This window comes from Prinia subflava, chromosome 10 (assembly GCF_021018805.1).
Source record: "Prinia subflava isolate CZ2003 ecotype Zambia chromosome 10, Cam_Psub_1.2, whole genome shotgun sequence".
NCBI lineage: Eukaryota > Metazoa > Chordata > Aves > Passeriformes > Cisticolidae > Prinia > Prinia subflava.
Genome location: NC_086256.1, coordinates 14001122 through 14020490, shown reverse-complemented (window position 1 = coordinate 14020490; position 19369 = coordinate 14001122). Strand labels below are relative to the sequence as shown.

At 41.9% G+C, this 19369-nt stretch overlaps 2 protein-coding genes across 4 annotated transcripts in view; one reads left to right on the top strand and one right to left on the bottom strand.

Moving 5' to 3' along the window:
* The window catches only part of DNASE2B (deoxyribonuclease 2 beta), a 33000-nt gene that overhangs the window by 6744 nt on the left and 6887 nt on the right, over positions 1-19369 (bottom strand). Inside the window, exons 1-5 of one of the 3 annotated variants that reach the window (XM_063407381.1) lie at positions 15399-15436; positions 13876-13960; positions 11136-11307; positions 7187-7330; positions 897-1074 (exon numbers count right to left, since the gene is read on the bottom strand). In XM_063407381.1, coding sequence (XP_063263451.1) covers positions 897-1074; positions 7187-7188 — 180 coding nt within the window. In that variant the 5' untranslated portion in view covers positions 7189-7330; positions 11136-11307; positions 13876-13960; positions 15399-15436. Of the gene's footprint in view, positions 1-896; positions 1075-4380; positions 4640-7186; positions 7331-11135; positions 11308-13875; positions 13961-15398; positions 15437-19369 lie in introns of those variants that run through there. The other 2 variants (XM_063407382.1, XM_063407380.1) reach the window with 2 other exon arrangements.
* Positions 4858-13863, top strand: LOC134555620 (uricase-like). Its single transcript, XM_063407386.1, has 7 exons — positions 4858-6044; positions 6965-7081; positions 7207-7285; positions 10396-10582; positions 11063-11186; positions 11513-11596; positions 12384-13863. The coding sequence occupies exons 1-7, from the start codon at positions 5685-5687 to the stop codon at positions 12519-12521; spliced, it is 1089 nt and encodes a 362-aa protein (XP_063263456.1). The 5' UTR covers positions 4858-5684; the 3' UTR covers positions 12522-13863.

The window sequence follows — 19369 nt, the reverse complement described above, 5'->3', positions numbered from 1 at the left end:
TCAGATCTGGTAAAAATATTTGCTGAGTAAAAATAGACATGACAACTGTTCTTATGAAGGGCAAGCAATTAAAGCTTTTCTGCAAAATATTTGCATATGGCTGCACCTTATTTCCCCTGATTAGAGAACTTCAAAGGAGTTGGGACATGCCTCCCCTCCCAATGTGCTATGAGCTTGTAAACAGTTTATTGCAGCTACTGTAAGACTGGGCATAGGATAGTTTTCTGAACTGCCAACATTTGAGTGACTTCTGGGAGTCTTTTCTATGTACAAATTGATTGCACCTACCACAAACCCACAGGAGAAATGCAAAGACACACCCAGACTCCCAACAATACTACATAGATGGGAAAAACTATAGGGAGATCTTGTGATATTTTACAATCACTTCACACAAATGTGAGGTGTCTGAGTATGGGAGCCAAACAGAAGGTCAATAAGCAGTATATCACAGCTGGAGCAGTCATGGTGATTTCAGGGGGACAATGAAAACCCAGATTTGATTTGAATCAGAGTATGAAACACATGCCCACTGGAAGGCTTAGGACACGTGTCTGTAAAAATGACCACTGGCCTTGGTTTGAATTCACAGCTTCAGATGTTGCTCGACATGAATTGCAGAAAAGAAGCAAAAGGGAGACTGTACAAACACTTTTTTTGATGGACAATATTTTAACTATATGAAAAGCTTGACTAGAAATTAGGAGTTTCAGAATTATTCCTAATTGTAGCCAAAACTGCAAATAATCTGCCCAGCTGTCAAGGTGTTCCTCCCCTCTATGTGTTTTAGCAGATCCATCAGTCAGGCCTGGCCCTATGTGCTTATTTTGGCTGTTTTCATGTCATCTGCATACAATATCAAGTCACCACACTGGCAAAAATGCAGTGCCACTTGCCTTGGACTCATAGGTGTCATAGAGCTGCTGCAGTGTTTGTCCCAGAGCGCCCTGTGTCACGTTGATCAGGTATTTCCCGGGCTGCCACTGCGGGGCCAGGGCATCCATGTACAGGTACTCCAGTCCCAGCGTGGGAATCTGCCCTTTGGCATGCTTTGGCAACTTGTAAAGAGCGAACCTGCAGCAGGGAAGAGCAATTGTGTTTTGGTTTTTTGCCACCATTCCTGTTGCTGTGGCCAGACTGCTGTTGGTACCACTGAAGAATCTGAGGCAGCCTTGGTTGAGTCCAGGAAATCCCTGTTGCTCCTGGTTCTGGTAAAGAACCTCAAGTCCCAAATCCAGTCTAACATTTCCCCAGGTCAAACAATTTATATATTATATAAATATGGCTTTATATGAAATAGATAAAGTTAGTATTGAAATAAAAAATGCATTATATTATGTTTACATGTATCACAACCATAAAATAAGTATAAAGCAAAGTGATAAAATGTAGTTCAAATCCTACTTTCCATAACAGACTTGCACTCTGATGAAGTGTTGCAGACTGGAAATTTTCAAACCATTAGCCAGGAATACAAATCTCTTCAAAACTGTAAAGTACTCAATATTGTCAGTAAATGGCTCAGTTCATACTAAGCTTCCTGATAAAGTAAACAAGTTTTCCCAGTGTACAAGTCCACAGGATTAATCACAATGTAATTAACTCAGCTGCTTTCTCTGAGGGCTGTAATTGAGTAATTTGCTATTAATGTCAACAGTAAGGACTGAGTGGCATTATTTTCAATCTATACTATTTAACAAAAATGCAGCCTGTGCTTAACCCATCAAGTGTATCAGGAGGAATAAAGCTTGCCCAGTTGACTTACAGGCTGAGGTTGGTCACAAAAGACATCTGAAAACACAGGTAAGATGTGGCAGGAAAACATTTTGCAAGAGAAGAACATTTAATCCGTGGGAAATTGACATGTACAGGCAGAAAAAAACACACACCAGTGGTGGTCCTGATAATCCACCTGCATTGCCACTGACTGAATGATCTCCTTAAAGTATCTCAGGAGAAATAATTTCTGATGACAGATCACAGAGAAGAAAGTGATTTATATAACTAGGCTGGGGAGAGTGCTCTGTGCCTATACATGCACCAGGAGTCACAACAATCCCTTTATTTGAAATAAAGATTTGAAATGAAGATTTGGAAAGGAGAGGAATAGCAGTAGTTACAGTAAGAGCTGATCCAGGAATTAGTACACGAAGCCTTCCCAAATTACTTTGAAACCTACTGAAATATTTATGCTCTGGAAGTGTTTACAGCCTTGCATCTGACAAATCCACCTTTGCAGGTAGCTCACTGACTAGCATTTCGTAGGCATATCAGGAAAATGCCTGCCAATTCCCAGTGGATACAAGTTTTGGCTCCTTCGAGAAAGCCAGCTGTGTTACCAATTAAAGTAGTATAAAATCTTTCCTGCTATTCAAGCACAGTAAATTTCTCAGAACTTGGGCATTTGTGGGAGCAGAATAGGAGTTATTTTCCCGAGAACCAAGAAGAAGCAAATCTGCTTAGACCGGATCAGCATTGTCACATTGTTTGCTTGTGGCTGAACACAACATACAAGCAAGAATCACATCTTTACTTCTTCCCTTCCTCCCCACACTCTTAAAAAAAGTCCAGACAAACAATGTGCATGGTGCCTTCAGTCCTTGACTCACATTTCTCAGAAAGCAGTTTTGGCTTTTATTTGCAGGGAAGGCTTCCCACAGAACACAATGAGTTTAGATGAATAAAGGAAAGCCTCTGCCCTCCTCAGAGAGCCGATCCTACGGGCGTTTGCTCTGGCAGCCCCTGTGGGAGGTGCAGGGAGCTTTGTGGGATGAGATCCCGAGTGAAATGAAAACAGGAGAGACTTCTGCCCGCCCAGGTACTGCGTGTGGGGAGGAGCTGCCAGCGCAGCTGGGAGCACAGATGGGATCAGCTCAGATAAAGCCAGTGATTCCTCTGGTTCAGTGCAAATGAAGGGTGTGTGAAAACTGAGTAATTATGGAATACAGCAGGATGAAACCCCTGCAAAGCAAGAACTCACATAAACCTCTTGCTAACTGAAAACAATGCAGTGTTGTGTGTCTGAAAGGGCATTGACATCTTTTGTTTTAAGAGGAGGCTGTTCTCAGCACTTCCAGTTCTGCTTCTCTTGTCAGCTTCATAGCAACCAAATCCAGAATCCAAAGGCTGACTCTTTCTTCTCAACAAACCAGGATTGCCCTAGCAGACAGGCAAGTTTCTCTTCTTTCTATCAGGGCATATTGAAAAGGAAATCCCCCTGTCCTACCTGCTAAAGTTGTGAAAGGGAACATGGATTTGCCTATGCAGACCCCCAGGTTTGTTTGGCGGTTTGTGTTTGTTTGTTTTTCACAAAAAACTTCATTCTGCAAGGAATAATTCCAGCTTAGGGAGAAGTTAAATATCTCATACCTTTTAGTTCCTGGGTAGCTACATCAACTAAGAGTCTGGGTCCTGAAAATTATCCAGAAGGGCCTTGGCAAAGGTGACAAGTCACAGGGATGGATTAGACCCTCATACATTTGATGCTATGCCAACAGAGAGCGTTGCCACAAAGCCAGCTTTGTGCTCCTGCCTGTGTGAGGAGCGCCAGCCTTCCCGGCAGTCACCTCCGTGTGCAAGGAAAGGGATGGGCAGACTTCTTTAGCACTCGTATCCAAACTAATCGTTGTTCTCAAGAAAAACATTTTTCCTTTGAAATTGGTTGATACTTATCTTCAGGAAGTTTATGCGCTCTTTTTAAAGAGCCTTCATTACACTTTTTAAATCTGGGCTGGATATTACGCAATTGTATTTCGCCTCTTTTCAGCCTGAAAGCGCATTAATCCAATTAACCATTTAATGCCCGAAGCCGGGCTCGCTGCCGGCTCTGGGGCGGCACCGGCGGTACCGTGAGGGCAGCTCCGGGCACGGAGCGACTCCTGCCTGCTGCATCCCGGGCAGGGCCCCTCTGCTGCCGCCAGCCCTGCGGGCTGGGCCCCGCTGCCCTCAGCGCCGAGAGCCGGGGACGGGCCTGGCGCTGCCGGCAAGCCCCGGGCCCAGGGCAGGGCCGGGCTGTCCCCGCTCGGCGTTTCCCGGCCCGGCCCGGCCGTGCCCCCGGGGCTGCCGCTGGCCACCGCAGCCCTGGCACCCCAACGCGGGTTATGTTCCCTTTGATCATGAGACATGAACGCCGTGTAAACCCGTCATTATCCTGCCCTTAGTCACGATGCAGCACGGTGGTTGGTTCAGGGAAATGAAAGCAGATTTCAATAACTTATCCTAGGTTTTCCAAACGCAGCGTTCAGCCACGACTCACAGGCAAACAGAGCCGAACCAAGCATTGCCTTTGCACTGCTTCTCGGTGACCCACCCATTCCCGCGGTTTAACCTCGATGCCTCTATTTACTCGCCCTGCACTCTCCCTGCACGGTTCCTACTCACCAGTCCACCGCCTGCCCGCCCTCGCTCCTGCAGGAGAGCCGGGCGGCGCACAGGGGCTCGCAGCAGAGCAGCAGCAGCAGCAGGGCGGGCTGGCACCGCGCTGATCCCGCAGGCATGCTGCTGTCCCTGTGCGCACGGCCAGCCCGGCAGCTCCGAAAGGAGAAGTGCGCTGTGCTTGCTCTGTCAGCTCCTGCCCACGGAGCAGGGAGCACACCCCGGGCCGCGCAGCCAGCCTGGAGCCCGGACCCACTGCAGGGACGGCCGGGCCAGCGGGGCAAGGGCTCCCGGGGCCGCCGGAAACTGTTCACGGCTTCTTGAGGAGACAAAATGACACTTGACAAGTTATGTTTTTGACAAAGAACAGAAAAAATTTGACTATGTAGAATATTCATGGTATTCTGCTTAACAAAAGCTCCAACCTGCAGATACCGAAACCCTTTTTGTTTTCTTTTTAGTGCTCCATGACTGACGTACAAAGTTTTCACAACTATCTGAAAAAACCCCCAGGTGTTCAGATAAGCAAAACAAGATCATTTCCAGCTCCCGGCCTCCCCGCCCAGCCCCCGCAGGGAGCGCAGCCCTGCCCGAAGCGTTCCCGGTCAGCGCCTTCGGTCACCGCCGGGAGCTGAGCCCTCGGGGCTGAGCCCGAGAAACGCTCTGATCTCTGAACCAAAGGAACTGACCTACAATCAGCTAATGCTTTTTACAACTACTTTTAAAGTGCATTGGTATTTCTCTTAGGAACAAACATGTCTGAATTGAGCAATTGCACATCTGATAATCTTTTAGCAACTCACACATAAAAAGCTTCAATTTATATTTTGGTGTGGAAGATGCTCTTTCTCCCTTCTCATTATGCCTACATGAAAAGGGGCTGATTTACATTAAAAGTTGTTGATACAGAGTGTGAGATATTTCAGCCTCATGGAAAGTCTAATGCAATGAGCTCTGGATATTTTACTGCAATAGAAATCATCACAACCTTTGCAGAATTTTGTTACCTTGCTAGTACAGACTCTCCAACACTGTAAGAGATGTGTAAATGATGTGTATTTGACAGAAGCAGGGGAAAACTTAATAATAGGGCTTAATGCAAACAAAACCAATAATCCCAGACAAAAGACTCAGTGAAGGTCTATATAGTCAGGACTAATTCACAGATGACAAGTGAGAGACTAGTTCACTGTGACTCCTGTTCTATAACCTGTCCCCAAGAAAATTTTAAAATTCTATCATAGTTGCTACTAATATAATAATGGTCTCCTAAAGCATTTTTTCTTCCCGTCAGGACTCTGCAATTTATAATGAAAATCTTCTCATTGTCACAGGTAACTACAAAAATAAAGGCCGTAAGCACTGTTTATGTTTCATTGACATTGTTTCATGACAGCATAACTCAGGCTTCCACTGTATTTCTTTACAACTGCCACGTGTTTTCTTTGCAGATCAAGGACATCGAAGTCCTCAACTGTGAATATGGCAAGAATACAATTAAGTTCCTTCGCCTTCACAGAGAGGGGAAGAAGCATTTCGTTAAAGAAGTGGAAGTGTGTGCACATCTCCGGCTGACTTCTCCTCAGGAGTACTTGGACGGAAACAATTCTCTTGTGATACCTACAGACACCATAAAGAATATTGTCCTTGTGCTGGCCAAAAAAAATGGGGTATTTTTTTTTTATTTTTTAACTAGCCTTGCTGTTTCTTACACCTTCATTTTGAAGTATTTGCTATACTAATGCTTTATTTTCAATTGGCATATCAGACACCATAAAGAATATTGTCCTTGTGCTGGCCAAAAAAAATGGGGTATTTTTTTTTTATTTTTTAACTAGCCTTGCTGTTTCTTACACCTTCATTTTGAAGTATTTGCTATACTAATGCTTTATTTTCAATTGGCATATCAGATCAGTACCAAAGTGATTTGAGAAAGTTTTCCTCCTCCACTGCTTGTCCTGTGGGCTCTTAGTTTTCCAAAGCCTTTTTTTTCTCAAGAGGTAGCCCTGGTTTCTGTGGATTTGTCATATAAAGCCATATCTCTCTCTCTCTCTCTCTCTCTTTTTAAATTTAATAGCCCATAATCCTACATTATTCCTGTGTATTATTTTTAAACAGAAGGTCTCAAGGCATGAGACTCCTCTTAATTCTTCTGTGCTCTTACTGCCACCAATTGCATGTATCGTAATGACAAATGACAATCTGTAACACTAATTTTCTCCCAATGAAATCCCATCTTTACCCTGTAAAACTTAATTAGAATATCCCCATACCAAGCAGAATAATCACGATAAATTATTATTTCAGCATTATATCCTATAAGCATAAGATTCCTGCAGCAGTTTCTCTCAGTCCAAGGACTGAGGCTCACTGTACCACAGAATGGGAGATTTTTGACACAACTGTAGCTGCTATTTGCAGCATATGCTGCAAGGTGGTCAAATGACTGGGCACAGTGAGCCAAGCTAGAAATAAGAGAAATGTGTATTTAACCACAGTGATTCTTCCCAAATACTAAGAACAACCAGAAAAATCTACTTTTGTACATGAGGTAATTGCTTCTTTCTAATAATACTGTTTGCTGCCTTAGATCCCAAGTTTAGAAGAATTTGCTATAGATATCTGCAATCACTTCATGACAACATTTTGCCAAGTGGCGTACGTCAAAACCTACGTTCAAGAAGTACCATGGCAACGCCTGCATGAGGTATCTAAAATACTAATACATTCCATTTGTTTATGCTGTACTCATTCCTCACTCTCATAGCTCCTGTTTTCAAATTAACATGGTATTTGCAGTGCTTTTACTTACATGTCTGCTCTGAACTGCAGGATGGCGTTCCCCACATCCACTCGTTCATATGTGTTCCCGATGGGATCCGCTTCTGTGAAGCTGAGCAGTGCCGGAATGGTGAGAAAAGAATTGTCAACATCCCCTACTTCTCTGTAAATATTTCTGCCAATGAGAGATGAAGAAGGCTTTAGAGACAGCTATGGGTGTTACAGGGCTTAGGGCACAGCCAAACTGCTCCAGAGATCTGAACCAAAGAATATTTTTATAGTGAAATTTTGACATTCTTGATCTCTGAGACATGGCTGAAGAACTAACATAGCTCACATTGTATGTATATCCCAAACACGGATGGTCACAACAGCACATCCAGCAGAACTGTTAAATCTTGCCACAGGACTTAACCGCCTTCTGAGAGCAGGCTGCTTACTTTTGTACCTTATAGTATAAGTCTCCTTTGATCCTTACCTGATACCACACTGCTGCAGGCCAATTGCCTGGTTTGGAGTAATTTTCAACCCCCTGTCAACATGCCCTGATTTTATTTCTAAGAAAGCAATTTCATTGCTGCAAGCCAGACTAGCTTGAACATTGTGAGCACTCAGGTCTATATGTGAACCATTTTTCACATGAAAATTCTTCAGAGTGTGCTTACTGTTTTTGCACGTCACAAGTAAACAAAGCAGTATTTGGGTTGACCAAGAGTTTTGTGATACTTTAAAGACAGGCTTTCAAGCTCAGCTGTCCTTCCATGAACTGGCATTCCAAAGGAAGTGTAAAAATTATCTCTACTTGCTACAGCTCGCCACAAAAGCCTGAGTTCAGTGTCACTGTGATGGTGTTTTGTTTAACACATCTCCTGGGTTACTGGGAACTGACCTGAGGCCACTATACCATTTCACACAATGGCTTTAGAAGATTTAGACATTAGTTCAGTACCTATCTATGCTACATTAATGTAACTTAGAATTGTTTCCCACCCTACCCAGAATCAATGGCAAGACCAGTTTCACTTGCAGACAGGACACAAATTTTGAAAGGTGGATCTGAGCACTGTCCCTGTGTTCCTGCTGAAAGAACAGAGAAAGCCTGTACAAGTCTCCACTGCCACTTGGCCTCATCTTTTTTAATGTTTTCTAGTAATGTTAAGTACTGCTTCACTTTTGGCAGCCTCAGTAGTATTGACTGTATTTTCTGGAAAACATTAAAAAAGACACCTGAATTAAAAAAAAATAAATAAAAAGAACCTATACTTTTTTAAAAAGCTGCTGCTCTTAATGCAGATCATATCAAATTTTTCATCATCATGAAAATTTAATATGCAATTCTGCAAGTTAGGGTTCTACACAAACAGTAAGCCTTTATGGCTTAGTGAAGAAACCACCTTTCCTTTTTAGACTTCTTTTCATGTAGCCCTTTAGTTGTTTCTTTAGAATTCCCTGCCTAGGTGAACAATAACCAAAGTGAAGATTTTCAAATCACTTATTTTTCCTCTAAGAGAATGTTCTCTATATTTAGCATCCTCCTATGCACCTATCAGCCAGACACGAGAGTTCATTTCTCAGTTAATCTTTTTTTCTAACAATTTTCTCATCATGAAAAAAAAACCCTAGTGAGGTTTAATAGAATTATTTTTTTGCCATTATATCAGCTGATAAAAGGCTCAGAGTTTTTTGGAAACTTAAAACATTGTAAGTAACTTAACAGAACCAAAATTTGTCAACTGAAGACAGCACGAGCACAAAAAGCACGGCATGAGCTGTTCACCTTGGAAACTCTCCCTGGGTGCTGCATCCTTTGGAGTGAGTTTCAGGTTGACTGCTGCACAGCCAGCCAGCCTTTCTGTCAATCTTCTGCTGCAAGGAGCTCTTTCAAACAAGGCTAAGTATTTGAATATAAGACAAGTATCTCTCCAGGTTCACTGATAGTATCTGCACTATATTAATACCTGTGTGTCACAGTCTTATACCCAAGTGATGAATTATTCAAGATCTGTACAAAACTCAGAATATCCTGTCCAGTGTCAGCCCTTTTTGAGATTTTTTTAAAGCTTTAGTAAATAACAGGGGGACATAGGCAAAATGACAGATACATCTCCTTAGACTCATTCAAAAACAATAATGAATGTAAACAAGAAAAGAAATAGGTAAGATGCAGTTTCATAATATCCAGTCACAGAGCAGTTTAAAAACACCCAAACCTCTAAAAAACCATGCAATTTAGAAATGTCTGCTATGGTGGAATTATTTCCAGTATAAATTCCTTCAAAGACATCATTTAAAGACAAAATTTGTCAGTCTTACAAATCCAAGGCAGGATTACTATGCACTTGACATATTCAAGGATTAATTTTGAACCAGCTAGTGTGAGCACCAAGAGCAGCACAAAACCAGGAGCTTGGGCTTCAGCCACTGACTATCTGCACAAGTCCTGAATGAGCCTGCATGCCATGAAGTTTCTCTTTCCTGATTCAGCTTTTTGGCACCTCTGGTCAGTGAAATTTTTGGTTACCATCTTGGTGTGCTCTAAATGACTGCTTGAAATTGATATAGCTGCTGTTCAAATGGTGTGTCAGAAGAAAAAGTTCAGGCCATAACTGCTTTGTCTTTAGAAATGATCCACCCATGCAGCAGTGATCCTCAACAGCTCATTTTAGAAATAGTGGCCAGAGAAAGCCACTGTCAGTTTGAACCTGGGGGTGGTATCTGTATCAGTGCCAGTTCCTGCTCATTAGCTGAACTGCAGGGATTTGCATTGGCTCCTGGCTCTCATTCTCAGAGATGCAGAACTCCCAACAGGATGGGTATCTAAAGCAAATTACTGACTGAGGCTCTGTCTTTATACAGAGAATTTTTATATTTGTCTATGTTCTTGGAAAAGGCACCACACCTCTCACTGTACATCACAGCACTGGTAGCCTATTTCATTTCCCTTTAGAAAATCACATCAGCACGAGCCAACACAACACGTGTCATGATTCCAAGCAAATGAAATTAAAATGCCTACTTCTGTTTCCTGTAACTGCAGATCACTTGATGGGATTCTCCATTTTCTAGATTGAGCCTGACTTCAGTAGTTTCTGTCTTGTTTCTAACCTCTCTGTCTCTTTCTGTATGCAGAAAGTTATTGTCTGCTTTCTGGCTCTGGAGCTGTCAATGCAAGTATGCACCCAAAGGTTTCTTTCTTTGTGTGAAAAGCAGCTCATGTTTTCTGGTAACTTTCAATCACAGGTCCTCTGGTTGTCTTTGCTGGAATTAAGGACCTGAAGCTTATGAAGACAACGCAGTCTGGGTTTGAAGGCTTCTATAAGAATGAGCATACCACACTTCCTGAAAGGCATGACAGGATTCTATGTGGAGAGCTCTTCTGCAAATGGTCATACGGCGAATGCAAGGATTTTGACTTTAACTGCATATGGTATGTTATATCAAGTAATATTAATTTCCCAGTCTATACTCACAAAGTCCCTCTAAACAACACAGAAGGTCTAAGGGCCAGATCCACAGCTGCTGCTCACCAGCCACTCACAGGTCTCAGTGGCAGCACTAAGCTCTTGTTAGGAGGGGTGAGAGGCACGTCTCTACTCCTCTCTCTAAGGGTACATCATTGGACAGCACTCAAATGAACAGTTCAGTGTTTGGTACACTTTAGGAGAACAAAATAACTAATTTGTTAAATAGTTTTAACAAAACCTATTTATGAATTATATATCTGGCAGGGGTGGGGAAACAAAATTTGGATGACAGGAGAAATTGCTCTTCCACAAAATCCCATGGGCTATATATTTGTCAGAAAAGACATGCAAAATATAAACAAAACCCACTCCACAGTAGAGCATTACAGACTTAATCAGAGACAGCTGATGCAAGGTTTTATAAGAACCTGTGTTACCTCTAGGAAGAAAATCCGTGAATGTATCCTTGAAGCCTTTGCCGGACCACCTGACTGTGGGGAATATTCACCCTCTTACCAGAAAACTGTCAACAGTATCCAGATGCTTGTCCTCTCCAGAGTGCCACAGGTATCTTCTTTCCTCCTAATGATGTTTTACTTCAACAATAGTGAATGTTAAATGCACCACTGAGAAGACCAATGTGGGACTGTTATTTCCTCTGTCAGTTTTAAGACTGGAAACTCCCCAGCTGGGAACACAATGGGGGAGAACATCACTCAGTTCTTAGCAGCACTTGAATAAAAGTGAAAGGTTACACATTTTCACTAAATTGTATTTGATCAACTGTACTGGAGGGGTGGCATTGTTCTTTTTTACACAGAGTGAAAAGCTTGCCAGGCTGTTGACTGAAAGGGTGCCCTAATTCATTGTCTCATCCATTTCCATGGTTTCAGGTACAGGTCATAGAAGCCGTCTTGAACAACACTTTTTACAATGTTGTAGACATGAAGAATCTAGGCTTGACCAATGACAAAGAAGTAAGTAAATGCTTCAAGTACAACTTGCCTGCTCTCTTTAGAAATACTCAGCCTCAAAGCATAGCAGTAGTTCTATATAAAATAAAGTGAGCAAAATTTCTTCTCCCAGTCCCATTAAAAGCTCCACATTACCTCTAAAAAGACTTACACTGATTACAAAAGGAGGATAAATAACTGTTGTCTTGTGTTATTGATAAAAGCTAAGCTAAAGGTCAAGTGCAATACTCTGGAAATCAAAAGAATCTATAACAGAGACTGTCTCTGAAAAATATTCCTGTTTTTTCCACTGAATTTGACTCTCAGTTATAATGTCAACCTGTGCATTACCCAAGTAGAATGCACTGTGGCATCCCAGATTGGTCCAACAGTGGATGAGGTACCAGCCTGGGATCAGGCAGAGGGCAAGAGGTAGGGGGTGAGGTATATTTGCTCCTCCCTCCACAGCTGCTCTAGCTGCCAGCTAGGTCCAACTGAAAGTCTGTTACATTACCCTCACATGAAAGAGAAAAATTGGGTTATTCCATTTGACACAGATGTCTATAGTCTGTTTATGCTCTAGTCTCCCTCCAAACTCTTGTGATTCTGCTACTGTGCTCTCCTATCCTTTCCCTCCTTCAGGTGGACATTATAGATCCACTTTTACTTGTGATGTCAGCATCTACCACTGATGTTCATATGAGAGAGAAAGGGTCTGGGCATGATTTTATAAGGAGGTAAAAAGCTGCATTTTCTGCTGGCACATCCCTGTCTCAAACATAACCTTTGTGTTTGTGCTCATCCCCCTCAGGTTTTGGTTCCAGTGGAAGCTCCTTATGGCTCCTGTGCTTGCACACTTGGCCGGAAGAAGTTTTTTGAAGCACAAGGCCACATGCTGAGGGACGAGAAGAAATGTCAGTTTGGACTGGCAGCTGCCCAGGGAAACTAAACCTCTTAGCTATACTCAACCTTCCTGATAACTTAATGGCATGGCTTTCCTATCTATGTTTACTCCTTATTGGCCTCTTCCATTGCTGACTACTTTTCCCTTTATGAACTCCTGAACATGGGATTTAAGAAGGAAATCAGGAAATCAGAAATCAAAGTCTGTCCCTGAATTCCAGTGTCATTTGCAGACTGAAGTACCCTAAGCTCCTTGGAAAATCCCAGCTGGAAACATTATAGCAATTTAATTTTTAAACTAGCTATTCCCAGGCCTTTTCATGAAACAATTAATTTGATGTTTGTAACATGTTTTTGACATGTAAAATCAGGAAATCTCTATATTTTCTTAAGTAATATCTCTTCAGTAAAATGAATATACAGGCACTGTTTCATTGACATAACCTGTCATGACCCCTTGATGACACATTGATCTACAGAGCTGAGGTTCTGACCCAGTGATTGAACAGAGAATCAGTCAGAATCAGGATTTCTTTGCACAGGAAATGAGAAACAAAGAAAAAAAAAGCATCTCTCATATTTCCATTGTGGCGTGAATAGTTACAGCTGTTGACTTCTTTCTCTGCATGTATTCTGACTGCATGACTGCTGCTGCTACTCATCAGACTATCATTACTATAGTACTTCACATTAATCACTGAGGTGAATTGAGGGTTTGGGCTATCTCTGTAGGTTTAATTAAATAGTTTTTTTTAGTCTAGTAATCTTACTAGAGCAGGCGGGAGTCAACCTACGTAGCCCTATTACATTTGAGAGGAGTAGGGAGAAAACTAGACAGATAATTACTTGATCTGTCATATTTCACTTTAGTTACCCCAGGTGATAGCTTTGAACATTGAGATAAAACAATAAAGTCAATGATTCTCATCTCATAAACTGTGGCTACCACATTGGCAACAGGAATCCTGCTCAGCTTCCAACAGCTTCTAACCCTTGCTCTCCTTTTCTCTGAGTGTCATTTTCACAGACTCCATGTGACAGAGTACAAATCAAACAAAAGTGCCCAAAGTAACTTCTAAAAACTGCAGTTGAGTTGCCTTTGTGCCTCCTGAGTTCGGCTCTGGGTACAACCATTAAATTCACAGGCACCAAAAATGGGGGAGGTGTCCTGCTCTGTGTGACATTTTGAGGTACTTTGCAGGACAGAAATTCGCCTTGATGAGCAGGGCATAACAGATGCAAGGGAAGAGCGGTCCACCAGCCTGAGCTATCTCTGAACAACAGGAAAATGACACCACGGAGTGAAGCTGTCCCAGCTATGATGTTCTCTGGTCACCAGCCAACTCTGAAAAGTTTTATTTACAATACTTCTAGCTTTTCCTGGGGATGTTCTCACTTACCTTCTCAGATTGTGTCGTATTGTAGTTGCGGGCTTATGTCTTGCTACTTCCTCCACTTCTAGGTGCTTTTAATTTATTACTGTAACTTTTAAAGGCAAATAAAGAGCAACATCAAAAAACAAACTAGCTTTTGACTATTTACTACTTATATATAAATGTGAACATTGTAAGTAAAAGAATTATTTTAATTCATCCAATTTCACCTCAACAAGTGACCAGTCTTCCAAATGACACTTCACTACCAATAGATGAAAAAGAATCTTACTGAACATCTCAGCATTAACCTCTTTCTGAAACAAGATAGATCTGCACCAACTTCCTTTATACCTTATATGAAATTTATTGCATTAGGCACAAGGTTTCTTTCATTACTCTTTGTGGTTCATTTGTGGCCCTGCAAGGTCGTGTGGACTAACCTCCGTGGCAGAATGAGGACACAAGGCAGTGAGCAGTTGTTTACTGAGCCTTTCCTGTGGCAACAAGCACACACACTCATTCAGTGTGGCTTGTATAAACCTCCACAGACACACATTCACTGTGTTTAGAGCATCTCAGTGCAGCTCCATCCAGCACTGCAAACCTGAGTCACTTACGTGGGCAGAGCGCTTCTAAAGAAAGTACTTGGGCAATCAGAAGCAGCCCAAATATGGCAGCTAGATTAAGATAACAGTGACATAAATCAGCCTTGAAACTGTGAGCTAGCCAGACTCACTTGGGCCTGGAAGTCTGACCAAATTCCCATTGGCTTCATTAGATTCAGTCTCCACGATGGACTTGCATTAATTTCATGGAGACAGATTTTTTTCAGTTCCTGTCCTAAGGAGCTATTCAAGTTGCTTACTGCATTTTACTTAGAAGCAGCTGTGATGCTTTGCTGACGACATCACACTTGATGAAAATGAGCAGCAGCTAGCAGATTGTAAAATTGACGTTTAAAATACAACTTCTTGCTGATAACATGAACCTTACTGGTCCTGGGCTACATCCCAGTGGTTCATAGGGGCTGAAGCCCCTACCAGCAAACAGGGTATTTCAAGTGCACAAACTTATCATCTTTTCAGTCTTTGATTCTTTCCCATCCTGTTTCTGTTCAATTCTGGTACCTGCCCAGGACAGTCCAACACAGGCCACCTCAGCTGCTCCTCATGCTCTACACACAAGCAGTGTCACACAGATAAAATGTACCAGCTAAACTCATCAGCCAGTACCTAAAACAGAGAGCAGATGTCACTGTCAAGGTCAGCACAAGCCATCTATCTTCCCTGACTGTATTATTCTATATATATTGCTACCTGCTTTCCAATATACATTTAAACCTGCCAGTTTTTATTGACTATTACAGTTACTTTTACTCCTTCCTTAAAGTTGTCTTTTTCCTTTCTTAATTTAACCTTGCTTTTATCAAGAGTACATAAGCTTGACTCTAAGTTGAGCTGAGCTACTTGAAGTGACAAAACTGTTTCTGGCTAAAAATCTCAAAATAAATACTTCTGAATTTAGAATTCTGCTATTTTGATACATACAGCAACCAATCATATCCCTCCTGGAAAGTGCACAGCTGTATCTGGAAAGGAAACACATTACATGTTTTCAGTTATTGGATCAAAAATGTCAACTCACATGTCAACTATAATATAAATTGTTTTCTGAGAGCTTCACCATTCATAGCAGACTGAGAAAGACACACACATGTACCTGTGTGCATGCACATACATGTATGTGTATAAAATACAAGTATAAATGACCCTTACTAGATCAGCTGATGTATGACTAATCTATGGCAATCACATCAGAAAAAACATGATCTGAGGTTAGATGTTGCTAAAACAAAAAACAAAACAAAAAACCCAAACAATACTGGGGGGACTCAAAAGTAGATAAATGAGGGAGTAGAGAAACCTTTGATTCAGAAGGAAATACAACACAAACCAGAGTGCCTGAGTACTGTGGAGGGCTTCTGCCACTTCTCAAGTGTGGCATTAGGAATTTCTACATTACATCTGGCTGAAGAAGACAAGAGTTCAAGTTCTAAAGGCCTCATTCTCCTGCAACATTTTCAAATCCTCTAGACACATATTTCCAGGTAGGAAAGCCCAGGTGAACTGGTGTCTGTTATTTATGCAGAAGAGAGGAGGGAATTTGAAGCGTGTCCTTGTGAAACAGGGTTGCCACATGCAGGCACACACCCATTTCCACACTCCTCTCTCCACAGTTTGGCTGGCCACCAGCTTGTGAACAAATTCAGCCACAAGTTCCTTACTTTGAATTCCTTCTTCCTTCCACCATTCCCTAGGACAAGACAAAACAATGTTACTCTTGAATCCAAAAGATCAGTGCAAATTATGAGCCTTCCCTCCCTTTTCTGATAAAATTTAGCTGCTAAAAACAGAGGCATCCTCAATATAGTAAGTACCAAAGAGTGCACTCTATAGAGGGGCAGCTGGATTATAGCAATCAGCCAAAAAAGGGAAGAGAACATCCTGAGATGAATGCAAGTCTGCCAATGCCAAGACATTTGCTGCTGCCTTATCAGCACATCAGCTGATGATACAGCAGTTGGAACTGCTGACTGCTCCTTCAGCAAGGATGCTCATGAGTGCAGCACATAAATACAACAGTGGTCTCCAGTACCCACCAGCAGCCTTCAGCAGCAATGAAACTCTCACACAGAGACCAAGAACCACTTACAGCCTTCAAGGTGCCCCCCTTAGGCTCTCCCGGTGCCTGAGGTTGCATTCCCCAAATTGATAGCAACTACCAACCAGTGTTATTCTGGGAATTGAACACACATTGAAGATCCAAATGAACATCATTAAAGGAACTCCCTAATTATAGGGGCTAAGCAAAACAGAATATAATGTTACATTATTAAAAAGAAGACAGACTTTCCCAATAGGAATGAAAGCTACTTATTTAATCAGTCTGCCCATTCTTCCAATGGAGACTGCCCCTGCCAGTGGGCTAATGACAGCCACTGTCCTCAGCACTGTCCCTGGGGAAACTGCTCTCCAGACTGAGGTGATGGAATGGGACACGGGAGAGATCTCTTGGATGACACCTCCAAGCACCAAGTCCTCTTGCTGGATGAAGAAGCCAATCCATTGCCTGTGTAAATTGCCCAAGGTGAAGGAGAGAGAAGAGCAGACCCTCCTCTGCAGTGCTCCACTCACCCTGCTGCTTACAAGCCAGGGATTGTTACACCCTCCACATGCACATTTACAGTCATTTCATTTCCCACATGGCTTTTGGGCCAAAAGCCATTCCTAGAAGAGAAGGAACTGCTGTTCTGACTTGGAAGTAAAAAAAAACAGAGTGAAGACAAAGTAAGGTAGTATTTTTCTGGTCCTACTCAGACTCAGACTTTAGATTTTGTACAGTATTGCCAATAAAAAAAAAAAGAAATAAATTTTCAGTCTCTCCCAGACTCCCAGAAAATAAGACCCTGATTTTAAAATAACTGTCACTGTAATTTAAGTGTGACAGTGGAAAGAGGATTGTTGAAGACAAAAGATTAAATGCTGATTTTTAAAAAGAAGAAGAGTGAAAGGATTTGGTAGAATTCGAACACGTTGGAAAAAGCAGGGAAATGAAGGAAGAGTTCATTTAGCAATTAATCCCTGACAGTGACAGCCTAATGAGACATTTTGCCAGGGCCATTTCTAACCAGGAGTGATGCATGGGGGCCTACTCCCTTTGTTACAGCTGATGAATCTTGTCTTATAATTATATGGGCAAAGAATCTTCTACAAACTGATCAAGTGCAGCACATTAGAACAAACTGGGAACAATAACATGCAGGGATGGGAGACAGCAGCAAGCAGTCAGAACAATTTTTTCTGGGTTGAGACAGTGATCCTGGTGGACAGGTACTGCCACAAATCCCATCCTTTGCTGACAGTTGCCTTACATCGCTTTATGTGTGGTACTCAGCTCTGTTTGGATGCAAAGAGAACATGCCATGTTGTGTATCCACAGCTTGAAAGGAGAGTGACCAGAGCTGATGAACAATTCCAATATATTCCACACCCATCATAACAGAACAGACATATTGTAATGCTCTGAAATAATTTTAAAAGTGTATGAAAGATTCGGATTGATATGAACAACTGATATTAGGAGAGGGGAAGGACAGGGCAAACCTTGGCTGTGGCATGACTCTTTTTGTGCTTACCAACTGCAGGGGGGAGGGGAGCTCAGCCCTGCTTTATTCCTTAAAGCTGCCTCCAGGAGAAGGGCACTCTCCAAATTGTGATTCAGTGTGAAAGCCAAGACCATCATCACACTCACCCCCTGTATCAGCTGAGCAGTCAGGCTGACAGCTTAACCATCACCCGGGGCACGGGCAGGGCTTTTAAGGAAGAGGGGCTCTCTCAGCTGCAGGCACATATAAGGCAGGATTTAAATTGGATTCCTGCATAGCTCTGCGACTCGGAGCTGCAGTACTGACATGGTATCCAGTAATGCCTATCAGTTGCTTCCTCATCTCAACAGCAGCTGTGTTTTCTGCAGGAGGAATGGTAGCTAAAAATAAGCTGGCTTTGACTTCCTCTTTTAAACCCTTCAGTCTCTTAAAAAGATTTTTTTGTTCTCCCAGAAAGAGCAAAAAGAATGTAAGAGACAAAACCAGAACGGTCAACTGCACAAAGAGAACAGCAGCATTAGGAAGCTCAGAGAACATTAGGGAACTACAGTAAAAATCAGAGATAGCAAAAAAATTGTCAGTTTTGACCAATATTTTCCAAATTCCCTTTTGCACTTGCAACAAGATTTCTGTTAGGCCTTTACTTGTATGACTCAGTGGTCTGAGCAAAGGGGAAATAAAAGCTGGATGTTTCTGAATGTAATCCATTTGCTCATTAAACATTTTAAAAGAAAGAACTTGGTTCAGTAGTCACCAAATGTACTCTCATGTCTGCACAGTGGAGATTTTTACTCCCTCTTGGAATAAGTACATTTTACTTCAAATTCTGTCTTCCACAAAATGTAAATCCCATGCCAAACATGCAACTGGAGGAAAAAAGAATATTCAATTAATCCTTCAGTAACACAGCACTATGTATTCTCATCCAAAATAGTTCTACAACTACAGTGCTGATTAGCATGTCCAGACTGCTTTTGTGATCCTTTTCATAAACATACCTATTTCTATATTAAAATATTTAGGGGTTACATGTATAATTTTTAAATTGCAGTCCAAAATTAGCCAGATACAGACTATAGCTCAAAATTCCCCAAGGCAGGGTTGATGATCTCTATTTGAATCTTGTCTTCCAGTAGAGTTCTACTCCCAGCAGGTATCTCCGGACATGACCAAACTATAAATAAAATCATAAACAGAATTCAGACTGTGACTTACAAACCTGCTGCTAACAGACCAATACCTAAAGTAAGCTCAGTGCAAGGGACAGATAAAGAAATTATGAATATATCTCTATTGTCTCAAATTCCAAATAAATACATTGTACTATGTGAAGGTTAGGAAGAACCCAATAAA

Bases quoted from the DNA above. Each gene is read 5' to 3' on its own strand.
- LOC134555620 (XM_063407386.1), top strand. From the start codon at position 5,685: ATGAAAATCTTCTCATTGTCACAGGTAACTACAAAAATAAAGGCCGTA. The intron at 7,082-7,206 runs GTATCTAAAATA...TCTGAACTGCAG, and splicing joins CATGGCAACGCCTGCATGAG to GATGGCGTTCCCCACATCCA. The intron at 7,286-10,395 runs GTGAGAAAAGAA...TTTCAATCACAG, and splicing joins AGCTGAGCAGTGCCGGAATG to GTCCTCTGGTTGTCTTTGCT.